The 22,129-nt window shown below is 44.7% G+C and overlaps 1 protein-coding gene and 1 non-coding gene across 10 annotated transcripts in view; both read right to left on the bottom strand.

Annotated features, from left to right (window-relative positions):
* The window catches only part of LOC140198122 (uncharacterized), a 56,083-nt gene that overhangs the window by 11,052 nt on the left and 22,902 nt on the right, over positions 1–22,129 (bottom strand). For 7 of the 9 annotated variants that reach the window (XM_072259062.1, XM_072259064.1, XM_072259061.1 and 4 more), the window contains 5 exons: positions 14,529–14,789; positions 11,074–11,190; positions 3,593–3,700; positions 2,313–2,411; positions 2,138–2,218 (listed from right to left, as the gene is read on the bottom strand). In XM_072259062.1, coding sequence (XP_072115163.1) covers positions 2,138–2,218; positions 2,313–2,411; positions 3,593–3,700; positions 11,074–11,190; positions 14,529–14,789 — 666 coding nt within the window. The remainder of the gene's footprint in view (positions 1–2,137; positions 2,219–2,312; positions 2,412–3,592; positions 3,701–11,073; positions 11,191–14,528; positions 14,790–22,129) is intronic. The other 2 variants (XM_072259063.1, XM_072259066.1) reach the window with 2 other exon arrangements.
* LOC140198517 (U1 spliceosomal RNA) lies at positions 856–1,019 on the bottom strand. The gene has a single exon (XR_011886185.1). It is a non-coding gene; the product is annotated as a U1 spliceosomal RNA (small nuclear RNA).

Below are 22,129 nucleotides of genomic sequence, written 5' to 3'. Positions count from 1 at the left end.
CAGCTTTGTGGGCTGAAGGGCCTGTATTGTGCTTTAGGTTTTCTACGTTTCTATGATACATTCTTAATTAGGCACTGTGTTAAAGGTCACAGGGAGAAGGCTGGAGAATGAGGTTGCAAGGGAGAAGTTATCATCATCATCATGGTGCATGTCATATGATGTGTATGATGATGGGCTTCCATTAATACCTGCCTCACACTGATGTTTTTTATTCTTTTCTCCATTCATCACCATAATTGTTCTTGGGAAATTTTTCTAGAGAAGTGGTTTGCCATTGCCTTCTGCTGGTTGGTGGAAAAGACAGAGGAATCCAGCCAAGATTTTAAAAAAATAATAATAATCTAGTGCTTTCCCAGCCTATATGACAAATAAACTTGTTTCAGGCCTCCAGCCAGCTTCTGAGATTGCCTGCCTGGTATCAGTGGTTGCAAAACCAGGACTTGTGATACGGAGTCCTGCTGAAGGGGCTTGGCCCAAAACATTGACTGTACTCTTTTCCATAGATGCTGCCTGGTCTGCTGAGTTCCCCCAGCATTTTGTGTGCATTGCTTGTGATATGCACAGCTGCTGCCAAGGCTCAACGGGCTGAATGGCCTAAATCTTGCTCTGATGGTCTTTGTAACCTTGATCAGGGTGGAGGTTGGGAAGGCTAAGCGGGTGCCATACCTTGCCCAAGCGTGCAAGCAGGCTAGCAGAGGGAATTATACCTCCGATGGGCCAAATGGCCTATTACGCTCTTACCTGTAGCGGCGGCAGCGTAAATTCGGGAACGAGTACAACTAACCGACACTGAAGCACAACTTCTTAAAACAGCAGTAAAAATCAAAGCAATAATACTGTTTTTACATTGATCATCCGGGGAAAGCGCGAACGCAGTCCCCCACGACCACAAATTATACAGTCCAGTATCCCGCATTTGGGGATATCGCAGGCGTCAGCACACCCGAAGTGCAATGGGATAGCCTCGTCCTGGAACCTCGGCCCTCCTGATCACCAGCGGTTCCCTGTCAGGTAAGTATGTTCTAATACCCTCCCGCACAGTGAGCCAGCCACACACACCACGCCTTAACATCAATACGAGTCACAATTGCAAACCGTACTTTGTTTCATCTTAACCACAGATGGCCGAGAAGGACAATATAGCTTCACATTTTGCCTTTCCTCTCTTTCTTAACCAGTGTTATTTTTCAACATTTCTCGTCTTCATTACGCTCTTATCTGCATATCTTCCTAAAATGGAAGTCGCCTCGCCGTTCCAAAGCTGCCCGCCAGATGGCGGGGTCCCATTCACAATAGCTAACACAGGGTATTCTGCAGAGGCTGAAAAGCTGAGCGGCGCACACAAAATGCTGGAGGAACTCAGCTGATCTAACATCTATGCACGGGAATAAACAGTGGACATTTCGGCCCGGGACCCCTCAGAAATCCTGCATGTAGTCCCCTCCGTAGATAATGGCCGGCTGGCCGAGTTCCAACAGCTCCCGTCCGCTCGCAGCCTCTGCAGCCCCACCATGTCCTGTTTGGCTGGAGGCCAGTGGCATCTCTCATTCCGAGCTCAGCTCACACAGAGCCAGGGTTTAGGAGGGCATCCTCTAAGCAAGGCCTTGGGGAGTGTGCGTCTGAACTCTCTTGTGAAGACAGCCTGTTGAAGTTTCATTCAGGAAATGGACTATTTTATACTTGCTGTTCTGGGATCCATGCATAGTTACACCCAGAACTGACATTTTTTTTAAAAAACTTCCAAGATGATTCTATTACAGCTAAAACTGGGGCCTTAAATCTCAGTAAAATCTGATTTGACTGTGGCAGAGGAGAAGGGAGGGATAAAGTGATGAATCAACTAGCAATTCCCAAGTCATTCACCTTGCTCTTGGACTGGGAGCCTGTGACTGATGGCCTGCTGCAGGGATTGGGGATGGGGTCCCAACTCTTCAATCCAAATCTATGACTCGGTATGAGGGGATCTCTGAGCCCGGTGGTGAACTAAAGCTCGCAGTCCACGCGGGGACAAATAATATGCAGAGAACTGGTAGGTCAAAGAACACCCACCGGATCCCTATTTCCCGCATTACCCCAAATACTCAGAAGTGAATGCCATGGTTTCCATCAGTAGGAATGGTAATGAGGGTGAACTTACTCAACTGGTGAAACTTTTCCTTCAGGATGTAATTGGATAAACAGATCACAAGAAATCCACTCATCGGTACAGCCACGGAAACTGTCAAGAACAGACGGTGCAGTGACTTAGAGGATTTTGTTTCATTGCTGACACTTTTTTTTTGTTTTAGCACAATAAATAATCTGCTGCTTACCACAACGTTCCAGGCCGCTGTTAATCTTTGCCAGTGCAGGCATGGACAACAGTAGCAGAGACGCAGAGAATAAAACAATTATTGTTATAGTGACAATACCTGGAGAGAGATGTAACAACTGTTAGGCGGGAGATCTCATGGTACTTAACAGAATAAGATACAGGAAGGACAAGATGACCTCCCGAACTAACTTGTTATGACCTTGCACCTTATTGTCTACCTTCTCTTCTTGTGGCATTTTATTCTGCATTCTGTTTTTTTTAACCTTGTTCTGCTCAATGCGTAATGATCTGATTTGTGTGAACAGATTCAGGGCAGGCTTTGCTTTTCACCGTCCCTCAGCTTGTGATTCATTCCTATGTTCCCTTCGCTTTTCCCTGAAGAACATTTGAGCCACTCACCATAAACAGCTTTCCTGCTCTTATGTTTTGCTCACCCACCTTCTCCAACTCACTCCTAATCCAGTTATTTACCAGGCCCTGATTTTTCCTGAAACTCTCTTCACCAATCCATCATTTCAATCAACCAAAATCAACCTAACTCCGAAGAAGGATCTCAGCCTGACATATCGTCTCTTTTTCCTTTCCATCAGCAGTTCCTGAGCTGCTGAGTTCCTCCAGCATTTTGTGTGCGCTACTCTGGATTTCCCGTAACTGCAGAATTGGCTCACTAAGTTGCCCACCATTTCCTGGCCCTTGTGATAACAGTGTCAACCCTTTCGGATGGGGCAGGAGTCCGGATGGAACCCTTCCCTCCCCCCCCCCCAGGTTCCACATGCACTGTTCTGTATCCCGTGAAGTGGAGCCTCGTTTTCTAAAACCCATCCTTCTGTCACGTATCCCTCACCATTCCCGGTAAAGTAAACCAACCGGATCTCCATTCCCTCTAGTTCCATTGGATGCCCATTATCCATGTCTGCTCCAAATCCACAGCAATCCTGTTCCACCCCGCCTCATTTCTTGAAGCGCACCCTCCCCAGATCTTTGATTACCACGTTTCCTCTAAACCAGGAGTTCCCAATCTTTTTGATGCCGTGGACCCCTACCATTAACCGAGAGGTCAGTGGAGCCCAGGTTGGGAACCCCTGCCCTAAATCTACCAGATTTCAGATCACCTCATTCCCTCTAAAATCACTGGATCCCTATTTCCCACATTTCCTTCACACTCACTGGGGCCCTGATCTCTGTCTTTCATCTAAGCCCACCAGCCCCCTCCCTTGAACTTCCATACACCCATCAGGAACCCATTGTCGTGTTTCTCATCAAGAGCCATGCACCTACCTTTAACAATACACCAGGAAATGAGCGCCAACTGAATGGCAACGAGAGACGGAGTGTGCCAGGAAGTCATCCACAGTAAGAAGAGATATAGTTTCCCTTGAAATTCTGCTGAGGAATGAACACATGAATTAAATCTGCAGGGCTCTTCCCCATAACAGGTCTACAGGACGCATGGCAGGTACAGTTCAGGTGATCCAGTGCTGATCGGGCTGGGGGTGAGGCTGTGTTCCCACCCGATTCAGAAATGTTTGGACACTGGACCACTGATCAGGAGCAAGTCACACTCCACAGAGAGTCCAGAGCGTTGGCCCAAGGTGGGGAGGAACGTGGAAATCCTCTACAATAGTGCCAAAATACTCAGTGCCCACTGTCCAATGTAAAATCAGCTCTACTTTCAGGAGCTCACAACCTGACCTTTAAAGAATTATTAGACATAGGAGCAGAATTAGGCCATTTGGCCTATCGGGTCTGTACTTCTATTCATCCATGCCTGATTTATTTTGCCTCTCAGCCCCATTCTCCTGCCTTTGATCCCCTTACTAATCAAGAACCCATCAGCCTCTGCTTTAATTATACCCAACAACTTGGCCTCTAGCGCTATCTGTGGCAACGAATTCCACAGATTCACCACACTCTGGCTAAAGATATTCCTCCTCAGCTCTGTTCTAAAGGGATGACCCTCTACTCTGAGGCTGAGCCTGCTGATGCTAGACTGCCCCACCATGGGAAGCATCCTCTCCATGTCCACTCTATCTAGGCCTTTCAATAATCGATAGGTTTCAGTAAGATTTTCCCTCCACCATTCTTCCAAACCCCAGTGAGTACAGGCCCAGAGCCATCAAATGCTCCTCATACATTAACCCTTTCATTCAGGAGGTCATTCTGCTGTACCTCCTCTGGAGCCTTTCTGATGCCAGTACAACTGCTCTGCTAGCAGAGCACCGTGGTAGTGGAATGGTTAGCAAGACACTATTAAAGTTGGAGTTCAGAGTTCAATTCTGATGACATCCGTAATGAGTCTGCAAGTCTTCCCCATGGAATGTGAGGGTTTTCTCTGGGTGCTCCAGAGTCACCTCACAGTCCAGACATACTGGTTAGCAGGTTAATTGGTTATTGTAAATTGATAAGGCTAGGGTGAAACCTTGTGTCGCTGGACAGTGTGGCTTGAAGGGCCAGAAGGACTTATTCTGTGCTGAATCTCTAAATAAATAACATCCTTTCTCAGTTTAGGGCCTAAAACTGCTGACAAGTGCTTGAAAACCAATACCTTATAGAGCCTTAGAAATCCACCTCTGCTTTTATATTCTAGATCTCTCACAATGAATGCTAACATTTCACTTGCCTTCCTTACTAAGAGGATATCTCATTTGAGAGCGGCTGACAATTACACTGAGCCTAGTCTGCAGTACTTGGTAATTGAAATCTGTCTGAAATCTGGGATTACAACATCACCGTGCTGATGAGAATCATTTATTTTATTGGAGATACAGAGTGGAATGGTGCTTCCAGCCCTCTGAGCCGTGCCGCCAGCAACCCGCAATTTACCCTTTGAAACGTGCCAACAGTGACCCGAAATTTACCCTTTGAAACTTGCCAACAGCGACCTGCAGTTTAGCCCTAGCCTAGTCACAGGACAATTTGCAATGACCCATTAACCTAACCCGTACATCTTTGGGAAACAGGAGCACCCAGAGGAAATCCACACATTCCATGGGAAGCACGTACAACCTCCTTAAAGAGGACGCCAGAAGTGAACTCTGAACACAGACTCCTTGATCTGTAATAGCATCACAATAACCACTACCTTACTGAGGCACCCAAATATTGGGTATATTCAGGTACTGTGTACAAGCCTCTGGGGATACAGATTGAACAGTCCAAATCACTCGGGCCAAAGTCAAATGTAGAGGATGGGAGATGATGTCTGAGCCCATATGGTAGATTGTCAACAGGTAAGGGATGCAGATCCTTCACCAGATCTCGTTCCTCATTCATTTCTCCCTCTAACTGCTGTCCACCTTTCATTCTCCTTGGGACTGTGTGGCTAAGTACAGCTCCAACACCATATACAGGTCTGCTGATGACACCACTGTTGTGGGGCCAAATCAAATGTGATGGTGGATCAGCATACAGGAGGGATACTGAAAATCTGGCTGAGCGGAGTCAAAACAACATCTCACTCAATGTCGGCAAGACGAAGGGACTGATTGTGTACATCAGGAGAGGGAAACCAGGGGCCCATGAGTCAGCACTCATCAGAGGATCAGAGGTGGAGACGGACAATAACTTTAAATTCCTGGGTGTAACTATCTCAGAGGATCTGTCCTGCACACATCATATAAATGTAATTGCAAAGAAAGCACGACAGTGCCTCTACTTCCTTAGGAACCTGCGAAGATTTGGCATGTCACCAAAAACATTGGCAAACTTCTATAGACGCGAGGCTGCATTTTGCCTGGTATGGGCACACAAGTGCCTTTGAGCAGAATATCAGCCCAATACATCATGGGTAAAACCCTCCCAACCATTGAGCCCATTGTTGGCTAAAGAAACTACAGTCTACAATCAGTGGATTTGATGAAACAAGAACAGAGGCACGAGAGAGGAGATTGCCCAGGTGGATTGGAGGAGGATACTGTCAGGGGTGATGGCAGAGCAGAGGTGGCTGAAGTTTCTGGGATTAGCTCACAAGGCACGAGATAGATATGTCCTGCGGAAGAAATCCTCAAATGGCAGGGGTAGCAACCGTGTCTGACAAGGGAAGTCAAGGACTGTATAAAAGCCAAGGAAAGGCCATGTAAGGTAGAAAAAGTGAATGGCAAGTTGGATGGCTGGGAAGCTTTTAAAATCCAACAATAGACAACTAAAAAAGCTGCAAGAAGGGAAAAGATGCAATATAAAGGCAATATGAAGCAGGATACTATTTTTTTTCAGTTATATAAAGAGTAAAATGGAGGTGAGAGTTGATATTGGACCACTGAAAAATTATGTTGGTGAGGTAGTAATTGGGGATAAAGAAATGGCAAATGAACTTAATGGGTACTTTGCATCCGCCTTCACTGTGGAAGACACGAGCAGTGTGCCAGAGGTCCGTGAGTGTCAGGGAGCAGGAGTGAGTGCCATCACTATTACAAAGGAAAAAGGGCTAAGCAGACTCAAAGATCTTAATGTGAGAGGATGCTGAAGAGATAACAGATGCGTTGGTCATGATCTTTCAAGAATCACTTGATTCTGGTATGGTCCTGGAGGTCTGAAAATTGCAAATGTCACTCCATTCTTTAAGAAGGGAGGAAGGCAAAAGAAAGGTCAGTTAGCCTAACTGCAGTGGTTGGGAAAGTGTTGGAGTCTATTGTTTCGGGGTACGTGGAAACTGATAGTAAAATAAGTCAAAGTCAGCATGGTTTCTGTGAAGGGAAATCTTGCCTGACAACTCAATTGGAATTCTTCGAGGAGATAACAAGCAGGGTGAACAAAGGGGAGGCAGTGGATGTAACTTACTTGGATTTTCAGAAGACATTCAATAAGGTGCCACACATGGGGCTGCTTAACAAGATAAAATCCTATGGTGTTCCAGGAAAGATACTGGCATGGATAGAGGAATAACTGACAGGCAGGAGACAGTGAGTGGCAATAAAGATGACCTTTTCTGGTTCGCTGCCAGTGACTAGTGGTGTTCCTCAGGAGTTAGTATTGGGACCACTACCTTTCACATTGTTTGTTAATGATCTGGGTAATGGAATTGGTGGCTTTGTGGCAAAGTTTGTGGATGATATGAAGGTAGGTGAAGGGGTAGGTAGTGCTGGGGAAGCAATGCGATTGCAGCAGGACTTAGACAAATTGGAAGAATGGGCAAAAATGTGACAGGTGGAATACAGTGTTGGGAAATGTACGAGGGAATTCATTTTGGTAAGGTAACAATAGTGGGACTATTATCTAAACAGGGAGAATGTTCAAACATCAGAGGTGCAGAGGGACTTAGGAGTCCTTGTGTAAGACTCCCAGAACATTAATTTACAGTTTGAGCCTGTGGTAAATACAGCAAATGCAATGGTGGCATTTATTCCAAGGGGAATAGAATAATAAGGAGATAATGCTGAGGCTTTAGAAGACATCAGTTAGGCCGCACTTGGAGTATTGTCAACAGTCTTTGGCCCCATATCTTAGAAAGGATGTGTTGTCATTGGGGAGAGTCCAGAGGAGGTTCATGAGGATGATTCTGGGAATGAAGGGGTTAACCTGAGGAGCGTTTGGCAGCCTTGGGCCTGTACTCACTGGAATTTGGAAGAATGCGGGGAGATCTCATTGAAACCTACTGACTGTTGAAAGGACTAGATAGGGTGGATGTGGAGAGGATATTTCCTATGTTTGGGCTATCCAGAATTAGAGGGCACAGCCTCAGAACTGAGGGGCGACCTTTCAGAACAGAGGTAAGGAGGAATTTTTTTTTTATTCAGAGAGCAGTGAATCTGTGGAATGTTCTAACTCAGACCACGGTGCAGGCCAAGTCCATGGGTGTATTTAAGACGGAAGTTGATAGTTTCCTGATCGGTCAGGGCATCAAAGGATATGGCGGGAAGCCAGTTGTATTGTGTTGAGTAGGATCCAGGGTGAGCCATGATGGAATGGTGGAGCAGTGTCGATGGGCTGAATGGCCTAATTCTGCTCCTACATCTTATGGTTTTATGGTCTTATGGACAGGAGATGCAGACAAACCAATTGTCTTTGTTCCCTCCTCCACCACCCACCCGCAATTTGTGGACCCTGAACTTCAAGATAATCTAATCAGAGCAATTGAATGTGGACACAAGGAGCTTCAGGTAATGACCTGCTAAACCTGAGACCATTCTCAGATGAGTAGCTACTTATTTTGTAAGATGCCAGACCTACCAAAGAAGCTATCTGTAATCTCGTTTAGACTGACTGGGTTGCCTCATTTAACTGGACCAGTCAGAGTGTAAAGACACAAAGGCACAAGGCTGGGGTAGGCAGAACCATGAAACAATGTTGTCTGTAGCCCTGAACTAGAACTATTAAAAAGGTGACCCAGGTAGGACAGGTGACATTGAGCCAATGAGATGGAGATCCACCAGTTCAACTGATAAGGAACACTATAAGGGTCAGGAGCTCCAAATATGCGGGCGATAACTCTCCAGCAACCCGAGACCAACCATCACCGATGAGGAGAACCCCATGGACATGTGGAGATCAGAACCAGGAGGAATGCCAGGCCAGCGTAGGCTCCTTTCCTCAGTAATCATGTTCTCTTCATTAACTGTTCATGGAGGGTGTGGTATTCTAGTGGGGTGCATACAGCTAGTTAGTTTGTGAACCCCCATGCTTTTGTTAGTTGAGACATTAAAAGTTACTTGTTGGTAAATACGGATTCTCAGTGCCTCACTGAATGTTATTACAAGGGATGATCCTTGTAACAACATCTGCATGAAGCGTTGCTGTAGAAAAGCAGTATTCATCTTCAGAGATCCTCACCATCCAGGCCATTCTCTTTCCTCGCTGCTGCCATCAGGTAGGTGGTACAGGTGGCTCAGGACTCACACCACCAGGTTCAAGAGCAGTTACTACTTCTCAACCATCAAGTTCATGAACAAAAGAGGGTAAGAATACTCATTCTATTTCTTGTGTTCCCACAGCCAATGACTCTTGTTATTTCATGCTCTCGTTGTTGCCGTTTATTTATATACATTTGCATTTGTACAATTTGTTGTTTATTGATCCTGTTTACAGTTACTGTTCTATAGATTTGATGAGTATGCCCACAGGTAAAACATCTCACGGCTGTACGTGGTGACATGCGTGTTCTCTGAGAATAACTTTTACTTTGAACTTTGAATGGTGCTGAATTGCCTCCACTTTTTACTCTTCAATTCCTCGAAACTCCACTCCTTTTATTGCCCAACACCTCCTCCAAAATAAGCAACAGGGTGGTTAAGAAAGGTGGATGGTGCGTTGCCTTTGTTGGAAGGGGGTAGGAGTTCAAGAGGTGTGAGATAACAGAGCAGCTCTATAAAACACTTGTTAGACCACACTTGGAAATTGTGTTCAGTTCTCGTCATCTCATTATAGGAGGGATATGGAAGCTTTAGAGAGGATTCAGAGGAGATTTACCAGGATGTCGTTTGGATTTGGGGACACATCATAAGAGTAAGCTAGGGCTTCTTTCTTCGGATGACAGGAGACTTGGCAGAAGTGTATAAGATGATAAGAGGGGTAGACAGAGTGGACAACAAACACCTTTTTTCCTAGGGTGGCACTGCCTAATATGAGAGGACATACTTTTAATGTGATTGACATGGTAGTCGAGCAGTTAGCGTGATACCCATTACTGTGCCAGTGACTCAGTCTGTACGGAGTTTGTATGTTCTCCCCATGGTTGCCTGGGTGTCCTTCGGATGCTCCAGCTGCCTCTCACATTCCAAAGGCCTAGGGGTTAACTGGCCACATGTGTGTAATTGGGTGGCACGGGATTATTGAGCTGGAAGGGTTACTCTGTTGTTTCTCTACATAAAGATTGGAAGAAAGTATGGTTGGGATGCCAGAGGTAGTTAGTTAGTTTTTCTTTTACACAGAGTGGTGAGTGCATGAAACACACTGCCAGAGATGGTGGTGGAGGCAGTTACATTAAAAATGGAGGGTTGTGCAGGAGGGAAGAGTTAGATTGATCTAGGGGTAGGTTAAAAAGTCGGTACAACATCTTGTGCTGAAGGGTTTGTACTGTGCTGTGTTGTTCTATGTTCTACTCTTCCTCACCGCAAGTACAAATTCAGCTCTGCAGTTCCTGCTTTGAGTACTAATTCACACCCTCTTCAGGTGTGATGATCCCCATTGAAACCATTACCACCCTCTAACATGGCTGCTCCCCATGGTAAACCTCAACTATGTTCCCTGGGACCCAAAATGAGCAAGTCGAAAAATCTCATTGCAGTTCCAGCAAACTGACTGAAGACCCTGCTTCCTGTCTGGGTCAATGTTGCTCCATTTTGCCAATGATTTTACGATGGTTATGTCCCCTTCTACTTTCCAGTCTGTTAGCATCGCCCTTTCTGCCTAACCTCCACATACTGAGCTTTGATCACGAGCAAACTTCACAACAGCACAGGAAGGTAGAGCAGTTAAAAGACACAATACCAAAAGATATAGGAAAAGAATTAAACCAATTGGCCCATTGAGTCTGCTCCAAGTTCCCTGCATGGCTGATTCATTATCCCTGTTAACCCCATTCTCTTCCACTCTGCCGTAACCGTAATAATCAATAGCCTATCAGCCTCCACTTTAAAAATACCTAATGACTTGGCCTCCATAGCCATCTGTGGCAATGGATTCCACAGGGACAAGGGAGAAGGTGAGGCTGAATTGTCCATTTGCCAAATCATTTGCTTTTCCTATAAGGTTGACATCAATAAGCCAAACCTTACAGAGGTACTACGAGTTTACATTTTAAACTGGATTTGAACATTGCCACATACCTTGCACCGAGATGTGCTCAAATACTAGGAACGCAGCTGACCCAAGAACATTCACTCCAAAGAAAACCAGGCCTGCAGTCCCAAGCATAATGACCATAATCTGTTCTGGGGGAATACCTGCAAGTTAAAAAAATAAGTCTTAACACATGCATTTAAAAACTTAATTAATTAAACAAGACCACAGTCTGCATCTATGGAAAAGAGTAAACAGTTGACTTTTTGGGCACTCCTTCCTCTGCTAGCCTGCAGGTCACCCTGGGCAAGGTGTAGCACTTGCTTAGCCCCCATTCAGGGTCACGTGAAACCATGGGGGCAGGTGGTGGGTGATCTTATGAGCAGCTAGTGGATGTCACAAGTCCTAGTTATGCGACCACTAACACCGGGCAAGAGATCTCTGGAGAGTATTGATAACAGCTGGGGTCACCAGTCCTGTAAAGACACTGCCCAGAAGAAGGCGATTGAAAACCACTTCTGCAGAAAAAATTGCCAAGAGCGATCATGGTCATGGAAAGACCACGATCACCCACATCGTACGACACACCACATAACGAACAAATGAAATTACCAATATTCTGATTAATTACAAAAACAAGAAAATCTGTAGATGCTGGAAATCTAAAGTTCTACTCTCTTCAGGCCTTTCATGTCAGGTTGGTTTCAATGAGAACTCCCCTCATTCTTCTGAACTCTATCAAGAAGAGGCCCAGAAACATCAAATGCTTTCTCCAGAAACTCAACTTCATCCAGAAATATGGTTGAAGTGAACACAATAGACAAAATATCTCAAGAAAGCAGCATCCATCATTAGGGACCTTCACCATCCAGGACATGATCCCTTGTCATTACTTCCTTTGGGTAGGAGATATAGAAGCCTGAAGTCCCTCACTTGATGTTTTGGGAACAGTTTCTTCTCCTCCACCACCAGATCTCTGAAGGTCCATGAACCCATGAACACTACCATCGCTACTCCTCCCTCACAATATTTAGTTATTTATTTATTGTAACTTGGAGTTTTTTTTTAATGTCTTGCACTGTACTGCTGCCACAATACAACAAAACTCACAACATACGTCAGTGTTCAGAGACCGGATTCTGATCTTGTTGGCAGTGGAGGAGGGAGCAAGGTTTGATGGAGCACCATTCAAGAACCATGGTCAGCATGGACAAGATGGGCAGAAGGACAGAAGCGTGTAGCAGCCAGAGAGATTCAGGGTTCAAGAGAATAATCTGCTTCCCGTTAAGAACCCTAGAGCAAAGGGTCCTAGTGAAGGTCGGTCGGGCTGACACCTGGTCACCCTCAGGTGAAGAACAGAATCGAGATCCTGCGGACTCTCCCATGGTCACCACTCCACTGTGAGCTCTCAGGAAGACAGGACAAGCAGATGGGGATGTTTGGGACCTGATATCTTATGGAAAAGACCTATTTGATGAATTACAAATCTAAATACACTCTCTGATAAAGGCAATAAGTAATCAATATTTGGGAATATTTGAAGAAATGTATAAAATGGTGCCCTATGAGTTGCCCAGCAGCGATAACCTTGGAGGTGAACTACTGGGAATACTCTGAGTCAGGGAGTCAGAGAAACACTCACCTAGGTTCACCAAGAGTGGGTAATATCAGAGTATAGCTTGTGGGCTTTGAAAGCACACTAAGGAGTTATGAAAATAAAGATAAGCAGAGAAATTCTGTAGATGATGGAAATCCATAGTAACACACTCAAGATGCTGGAGGAACTGAGCAGATTCGACAGAGGGGAGAAAGCAGTTGTTGTTGCGGAGTGAGACCCTTCCTCAGCACTGGAATGGAAGGGGCAGAAGCTAGAATCACCGCCTGGTAAGGCAGGGGATGGTTGGGTAGGCACCGCACAGGATCGGAATAAGCTGCAGAAAACAGTCAGCTCCATCGGGCACACTAGCCTCCCCAGCATCCAGGACGTCTTCAATGCCTCAGAAAGGCGGCACCATTATTAAGGATCCCCATCACCCAGGTCATGCCTTGTTTTCATTGCTACCATCAGGAAGGAGGTACAGAAGCCTAAAGGCACACACTCAATGACTCAGGAACAGCTTCTTCCTCCCGGCCATCCAATTTCTGAATGGACATTGAACTGATGAATACTACCTCACTACCTTTTTCCCCTCTCTTTTTGCACCATTTACTATGAACATCGGAGGACATCACGTTTACTCTCAAAATGTCAGTCACAAGTCAAACTCACCATAAATAGTTACTGTAATTTACAGTTTTTTTATGTATTGCAATGTACTGCTGCCGTAAAACAACAAGTTTCATGACACATGGGAGTGATATGAAACCTGATTTTGATTCTCACAAGACAGTGGGGGGAGAAAGAAGAATAAGAAGGGAGAGGAAGAAATAATGGGAAGTTGGAGAAATAAATGTTCATACCCTCAGGTTGCAGACTACTTGGACATAATTTGAGGTGTTGCTCCTTCAGTCTCATCACGCCAGTAGAGGAGGCCATGGACAGACATGTCAGAATGGGAATGGGAAGTCAAATTGAAGTGGGTGGTCACCAAGGGATCCTGCCTTTTACAGCAGACAGAGCATAGGTCTTTCATAATATAGACAAAACTTGTGAAACTAAAGGGTTAACAAGTCTTACCTGAAACCATGAAGTGAAACTTCCAGTTATAAGTAATTCTGGTCTCCTACCCTCAGGAAAGATAATATTAAGATTGAAAGAGTACAGAGAAAATTTACAAAGCTGTGTCATTTCTTGAAACCCTGAGTTATAGAAAAAGACTGAATAGCTTAGGACATTATTCCCCAGAGCACAAGAGAATGAGGGGGGATTTGATAGGGGTATACAAAATTTTGAGGGATATCAATCGGATAAATGCAAGGAGGCTTTTTCCCTGAGATTGGGTGAGATTAGAACTGGAGCTCATGGGATAAGGGTGAAAGGTGAAATGTTTAAGGAGAGCTTGAGTGGGAACTTCTTCACACAGCGGGTGGAGAGAGTGTGGAACAGGCTGCTGATGGAATTGGTGAATGGAGGGCAAGGGTTGATTTCAAAATGTAAGAGAAGTTTGGGTAAGTGGATGGCTATAGTCCAGGTTCAGGTCAATGGGTCTTGGCAGAATAAGTTTGCATGAACAGAACGGGCTGTGCTGTAGTGCTTAATGACTCTGATAAAGAAGATGAATTGTTAGACCTTGTCACAGCTGGTGTACTATTCTCAGGTGTTGCATTGACCAAAAGAACCTCTAATGGCCTAGGAGGCAGGGTATGCCCAGACTGATCTTTACGCTCCCCAAAGGACTGCCTTTGGTTAACAGTTGTTCCCCAATGACATCCCAGCCAAAGGAAGGCACCTTTCCTCCTTCACTCTGTCAATGCTTTCAATTTAAACTCCAGTTCTGCCTTGCAATGGCTGGGTGCCAATGTCATGTTTACTCTGAAAATGTCAGTCACAAGTCAAACTCACCATAAACAGTCAGGGTGTAATTTATCTGGACAGAGCTGACAGGATTCATTGCAATACAGGTGTACATTCCACAGTCAGCACTCGAGGCCCCTGGGATGATGAGGACACTGTTCCCATTCACTAGCTGGTGACGTGGGCCGATCCCCCCTCCATCTTTCCGCCACTGATACCAATGAGGATATCCACTGATGGTACAGTTGAGCTGGATGGGATCACCCAGGGAGCTGGAGTTACTCCGCAATGAAACTGCTGACAGCTTATCTAATGGGAAAAAATACAGACAAGTCAGTTAAAATGTCTCAATGTTTATCAGTAATTTCGGGCAGATGGGGCTTATCAGCCACGGCTGGCAACTCAACTAGGAGAACGAAAACTCTGATCTCAAACTTCAGCCACCTTGCGGCTATACCCACTCACGGGGAAGGCTTCAGGAGTAAACCCAGATGAAAAATCTGGAGCCAGAGTCCCTAAGGCGGCGGGTTCAATGCTGACTGGCAACTCTGTGATGTCGCTGGTGCCAACTGTATCGGTCTCCGCTCTTCCATATCGTACTGGCCTGGCTTGCATGTCATGCAGATAGCCGCCACACAACATCCATGGTTGACCCCGACAAATACATGAGTAATGAAATCTCACCATTTGACTCTGCAGTGAAGAAAGTACTCTAACAATGATCAATACACTGGGCTGGGTAGAGCGGCTGAGGGATGGGTGGGGACAGGATGGCTGACTCATAGAAAACAGAAGCAGTAATGAGGAAGAGCAGGCAGGGACAGCAAGGGAAACACGAAAGGGCTGGTAGGTTCAGCGTCTACTTTAAATGCAAGGGCCCTCACGAGTAAGATGGATGGGCTGAGAGTATGTTTCAGCATATGGGATTCTGATATTATTGCAATCGTGGGAACACAGTTGCAATTCCCACTGCTGCCTGTAAGGAGTTTGTACGTTCTCCCTGTGACCGTGTGGGTCTCCTCCAGGTGCTCCGGTTTCCTCCCACTGTTCAAAGATGTACCAACCGGTTGGTTAACTGGTCATTGTAAACTGTCCCGTGATTGGAGGTTGCTAGGCGGCACGGCTCAAAGGGCTGGGAAGGGACAGTTCTGCGCTGTATCTGAGGGATTGGTACAGGGGGCAGGTTTTCAGATTTCTGGATCACTGGGATATCTTTGGGGAAATGTATGACTTATCCAAAAAGGACAGGTTACACCTGAACCTGAGGGGGACCTATGCCCTTGTAGAACTGTTGGGGATAATTTGGCAGGGGAATGGGAACTAGAGTGATAGAGCTGTTGGTATACAAGTATTTTATTTATTTATTGAAATACAGCTTGGAATAGGGCCTTACGGTTTTCGAATCATGCTGCCCAAAAAACCCAATTTTAATCCTAGCCTAATCATGGGACAATTGACAATGACAAATTAACCTGCCAAGCGGTACATCTTTGGACTGTGGGAGGAAACTGGAGCACCCAGTGGAAACCTACAGGTCACAGGAAGAACATACAAACTCCTTACACAGAGTAGCAGGAATTGAAGCAAGGTCACCTGACGCAGTCTAGTGGACTGGGAGGAAGGACAAGCAGATGATAAGTCAAAATTTCAGTCAGTGGGATGAGTTGAAGTTTAACAAAGGGGCAAAATCAAAAAGGACTGAAGGTGTTATATTTGAATACGCACTGTATACGGAACATGGCAGATGATCTTGTAGCCCAGTTAGAGATTGGCAGGATTGATGGTGTAGGCATCACTGAGTTATGGTGTGGAAGAAGATCACAGTTGGGCATTTAATACCTAAGGATGCACATTGCATCAAAAGGACAGGCAGGAAGGCAAAGGGGGCAGGGTGGTTCTTTTGATAAAAAATGAAATCAAATCCTTAGAAAGTGACATAAAACTGAAAAATGTAGAATCTTTGTGCATAGTCTTAAGAAGTGTTGGCGTGTGGCCAAGTGGTTAAGGTGTTCGTCTAGTGATCTGAAGGTCTCTAGTTCGAGACATGGCTGAGGCAGCATGTTGTGTCCTTGAGAAAGTCATTTAACCACACATTGCTCTGCGATGACACCGGTGCCAAGCTGTATGGGTCCTAATGCCCTTCTCTTGGACAACATCAGTGGCGTGGAGAGGGGAGTCTTGCAGCATGGGCAACTGCTGGTCTTCCATACAACCTTGCCCCGGTAACGTCCCAAGGCACAACTCCATGATCTTATGAGACTAACGGATGCCTATATCAGTTAAGAAACTGCAAGGGCAAAAAGAACCTGTGGGAGTTATATTCAGGTCTCTGAACAGTAGCCAGAATGCAGGAAACAAATTACAATGAGAGATAGAAAAGGCATGCAAAAAGGCTGATGTGGAGGATTTCATTATGCAGGAAGATTTGGAAAATCAGGTTGGTGCTAGATCCTAAGAGAGGGAATTTATCAAAAGTCTATGAGATGGTTTTTCAGGGCAGCTTGTGGTTGTACCCACTAGGGGAAAGGCAATGCTGATTGGGTGTTGTGCAATGAACCAGATTTGATTAGGGACCTTAAGGTAAAGGAACCTTTAGGAAGTAGTGATCATAATGTAATATAATTCACCCTGTAGTTTGAGTTGGAGAAGGTAAAGTTAGATATATCAGTTTTACAGTGGCGTAATTCGAATGACAGCAGCACAACAGTGGCTGCAATTTTGAGGGCAATCCAGAAGGCGCAGGATAGATACACCCTAAAGATGAAGAATTATTCTAGTGGGAGGATGAGGCAACCATGGCAGACAACGGATGTCAAAGACAGCATAAACACAAAAGAAAGGGCATATAACATATTAAAATTAGTGTGAAGTTAGAGTATTGGGAAGCTTTTCATATCCAACAGAAGGCAACTAAAAAAACAGAAAAGATGAAATATTAAGGTAAGCTAGCCAATAATTTAAAAGAGGGTACCATTTTTTTCCTGGATATATAAAGAGTAAAAGAGAGGCTAGAGTGGATATCAGGCCACTGGAAAATGATTCTGGTGAGGTAGTAATGGGGAAGAAAGAAATTGTGAACAAACTTAATAAATATTTTGCATCGGCCTTCGCTTTTGTAGACATGAACAGTATGACAGAAATTTGAGAGTGTCACAGAGTTGAGTGAGTAAAATTGTTATTATGAAGGAGATGATCCTTGGGAAGCTGAAAGGTCTGAAGGTAGAGAAGTCATCTGGACCAGATGGTGTACATCACAGGGTAGAGGTAGCTGAAGAGATTTTGAAGGCACTAGTATCGATCTTTCAAGAATCAGTAAATTCTGGAATGGTTCCAGAGACTGGAAAATTGCAAATGTCACTCCACTCTTCAAGGAGGGAAGGATGCAGAAGAACGGTAATTATAGGACAGTTGCCCTGACTTCAGTGGTTGGAAAGATGTTGGATACCATCGTTAAGGATGTGGTTTCAGGGTATGTGGAGGCGCATGATTAGTAGGCCAAAGTCAGCACGGGTTTTTTTAAGGGGAATCTTGTGTGACAAAACCGTTGGGAGTTTTTTAAGGAATTAACAGGCAGGAGAGTCAGTCGATGTTGTTTATTTGATTTTCAGAAGGCCTTTGATGAACTGCTGCATATGGGCTGCGTAACAAGATAAGAGCCCATAGTATTTCAGGAAAGATACGAGCATAGATAGAAGATTGGTTGACTAGCAGGAGCTAAAGAATGGGAATAAAGAGGGTCTACCCTTGTTGGTTGCTGGTTTCATTTCATGTTATATGTCAATGGTTTGGATGATGGAATTGATGGCTTTATTGCCAGATTTGCAGATGATACAAAGCTAGGCAGGTAGTGTTGAAGAAGCAGGGATTCTGCAGTAGGACTTAGACAGATTGGGAGAATGGGTAAAGAAGTGGCAGATAGAATATAGTGCAGAGAAGGATGTGGTCATGCATTTTTGTAGAAGAAATAAAGGGATGGTCAATTTTCTAAATGGAGAAAAACATTCAGAAATCAGAGGTGCAAAAGGATATAGGAGTCCTTATGCAGGATTCCCTAAAGGTTGACTTGTAGGTTGAGTCAGTAGTAAGGAAAGGAAGAGCAATGTTAACACTCATTTTCACTGGATTGGAATACGAGGGCAAGGATGCAAACCTGAGGCTTTATAAGTCATTGTTAAGACAGTTCTTTGAGTACTGTGAACAGTTTTGGGCCCCTTATTTAAGAAAAGATGTGCTAGCATTGGAGAGGGTCCAGAAGAGGATCATGAGAATGAAGGGGGAATGTTTAATAGCTCTGGGCCTGTAATTGCTGGAGTTTAGAAGAATGTAGGGGAATCTCATTTAAACCTATTGAATCTTGAAAGGCTTGGATAGAGTAGATGTAGGGAGGAGGTTTCCTAGAGTGGGTGATTCTAGGACCAGAGGGTGCAGCTTGAAAATAGAGGGATGTCCATTTAGAAAAGAGATGCAGAGGAATGTCTTTAACCAGAGGGCAGTGAATCTGTGGAATTCATTTGCACAAATATCTGTAGGCTATATTTAAAGCAGAAGTTGACAGGCTTTTGATTAATTATGGCTAATTAGTGAAAGGGCACAGGGGGAAGGCAGGAGAATGGAGTTGAGAGGATTAATAAATCAGCCATGGTGGAATGGGAGAGCCGATTCAAGGGCCGAATGGCCTAATTCTGCTCCTCTGTCTTATGATCTTATGGCCATTAAGGACATCTTCAAGGGATGGTGCATCAGGAAGACAACATCCATCAATAAGGATATTACCATTAAGGAGAAGGTACAGGGTCCTGAAGGTCCACACTAAATGATTCAGAAACAACTATTTCCTTCCTCCCCCTTTCCCTCTCATAATCAAATTTCTAACTGGTCCATGAACACTTTATGACATATATTATAACCCATTATAACTTTACTTTGCACTGTTTATTTATTGTTAAAATCTATAGTAATTTATGCCTTTGTTCTTTACTGCTACCATAGAACAACAAATTTTCCATCATAAGTCAGTGACAGCAAGTCCGATTCGGACTCTGGTGATTAGGGAATGCCAGGCCGGGTGGTTTGATGGTACACAGAAACATAGAAAATAGGTGCAGGAGTAGGCCATTCGGCCCTTCAAGCCTGCAGCGCCATTCAGTATGATCATGGCTGATCATCCAACTCAGAACCCTGTACCTGCCTTCCCTCCATACCCCCAATCCCTTTAGTCACAAGGGCCATATCTAACTCCCTCTTAAATATAGCCAATGAACTGGCCTCAACTGTTTCCTGTGGCAGAGAATTCCACAGATTCACCACTCTCTGTGTCAAGAAGTTTTTCCTAATCTCGGTCCTAAAAGGCTTCCTCTTTATCCTCAAACTGTGACCCCTCGTTCTGGACTTCCCCAACATCGGGAACAATCTTCCTGCATCTAGCCTGTCCAATCCCTTTAGGATTTTATACGTTTCAGTAAGATCCCCCCTCAATCTTCTAAATTCCAATGAGTATAAGCGTAGTCGATCCAGTCTTTCATCATATGAAAGTCCTGCCTCCCAGGAATCAATCTGGTGAACCTTCTATGTACTCCCTCTTCCCTCAGATTAGGGGACCAAAACTGCAAACAATACTCCAGGTGTGGTCTCACCAAGGCCTTGCACAACTGCAGTAGTACCTCCCTGCTCCTGTACTCAAATCCTCTTGCTATGAACGCCAGCATACCATTCGCCTTTTTCACCTCCTGCTGTACCTGCATGCCCACTTTCAATGACTGGTGTATAATGACACCCAGGTCTTGTTGCACCTCCCCTTTTCATAATCGGCCACCATTTAGATAATAATCTGTTTTCCTGTTCTTGCCACCGAAGTGGATAATCTCACATTTATCCACATTAAATTGCATCTGCCATGAAGTTGCCCACTCACCTAACCTATTCAAGTCACCATGCATCCTCTTAGCATCCTCCTCACAGCTAACACTGCCGCCCAGCTTCGTGTCATCCGCAAACTTGGAGATGCTGCATTTAATTCCCTCATCTAAGTCATTAATATATATCGTAAACAACTGGGGTCCCAGCACCGAGCCTTGCGGTACCCCACTAGTCACTGCCTGCCATTCTGAAAAGGTCCCATTTATTCCTACTCTTTGCTTCCTGTCTGCCAACCAATTCTCTATCCACATCAATACCTTAGCCCCAATACCGTGTGCTTTAAGTTTGCACACTAATCTCCTGTGTGGGACCTTGTCAAAAGCCTTTTGAAGATCCAAATATACCACATCCACTCGTTCTCCCCTATCCACTCTACTAGTTACATCCTCAAAAAATTCTATGAGATTCGTCAGACATGATTTTCCTTTCACAAATCCATGCTGACTTTGTCCGATGATTTCACCACTTCCCAAATGTGCTGTTATCACATCTTTGATAACTGACTCTAGCATTTTCCCCACCACCGATGTTAGGCTAACCCGTCTATAATTCCCCGGTTTCTCTCCCCCTCCTTTTTTAAAAAGTGGGGTTACATTAGCCACCCTCCAATCCTCAGGAACTAGTCCAGAATCTAAAGAGTTTTGAAAAATTACCACTAATGCATCCACTATTTCTTGGGCTACTTCCTTAAGCACTCTGGGATGCAGACCATCTGGCCCTGGGGATTTATCTGCCTTTAATCCTTTCAATTTACCTAACACCACTTCCCTACTAACATGTATTTCCCTCAGTTCCTCCATCTCACTGGACCCTCTGTCCCCTGCTATTCCAGGAAGATTATTTATGTCCTCCTTAGTGAAGACAGAACCAAAGTAGTTATTCAATTGGTCTGCCATGTCCTTGCTCCCCATAATCAATTCACCTGTTTCTGTCTGTAGGGGACCTACATTTGTCTTAACCAATCTTTTTCTTTTCACATATCTATAAAAGCTTTTACAGTCAGTTTTTATGTTCCCTGCCAGTTTTCTCTCAATCATTTTTCCATTTCCTAATTAAGCCCTTTCTCCTCTTCTGCTGGACTCTGAATTTCTCCCAGTCCTCAGGTGAGCCACTTTTTCTGGCTAATTTGTATGCTTCTTTGGAATTGATACTATCCCTAATTTCCCTTGTCAGCCACGGGTGCACTACCTTCCTTGATTTATTCTTTTGCCAAACTGGGATGAACAATTGTTGTAGATTATCCATGTAAGCTTTAAATGCTTGCCATTGCATATCCACCGTCAACCCTTTAAGTGTCATTTGCCAGTCTATCATAGCTAATTCACGTCTCATACCTTCAAAGTTACCCTTTATTAAGTTCAGAACCTTTGTTTCTGAATTAACTATGTCACTCTCCATCTTAATGAAGAATTTCACTATATTATGGTCACTCTTACCCAAGGGGCCTCTCACGACAAGATTGCTAATTAACCCTTCTTCATTGCTCAATACCCAGTCTAGAATAGCCTGCTCTCTAGTTGGCTCCTTGACATGTTGGTTCAAAAAACCATCCCGCACACATTCCAAGAAATTCCAAGAAATGTTGCAGGTTACAAGAATGTGCAGATGTGTCAGAGGGGGTGTTGCACTGCTGATCAGAAAGAGTGTTTAAGACACGTGCAGCACTGTAATGTGGCATCCCTGAGGGAGCCTATGGCATATCCTCCCTTGGGGATGATGAAGGATATCCCAGA

Source organism: Mobula birostris, chromosome 5 (assembly GCF_030028105.1).
Source record: "Mobula birostris isolate sMobBir1 chromosome 5, sMobBir1.hap1, whole genome shotgun sequence".
Classification (NCBI taxonomy): Eukaryota; Metazoa; Chordata; class Chondrichthyes; order Myliobatiformes; family Myliobatidae; genus Mobula; species Mobula birostris.
Note: the sequence above shows the minus strand (reverse complement) of the source record. Positions and strands in the feature narration are given on the sequence as shown.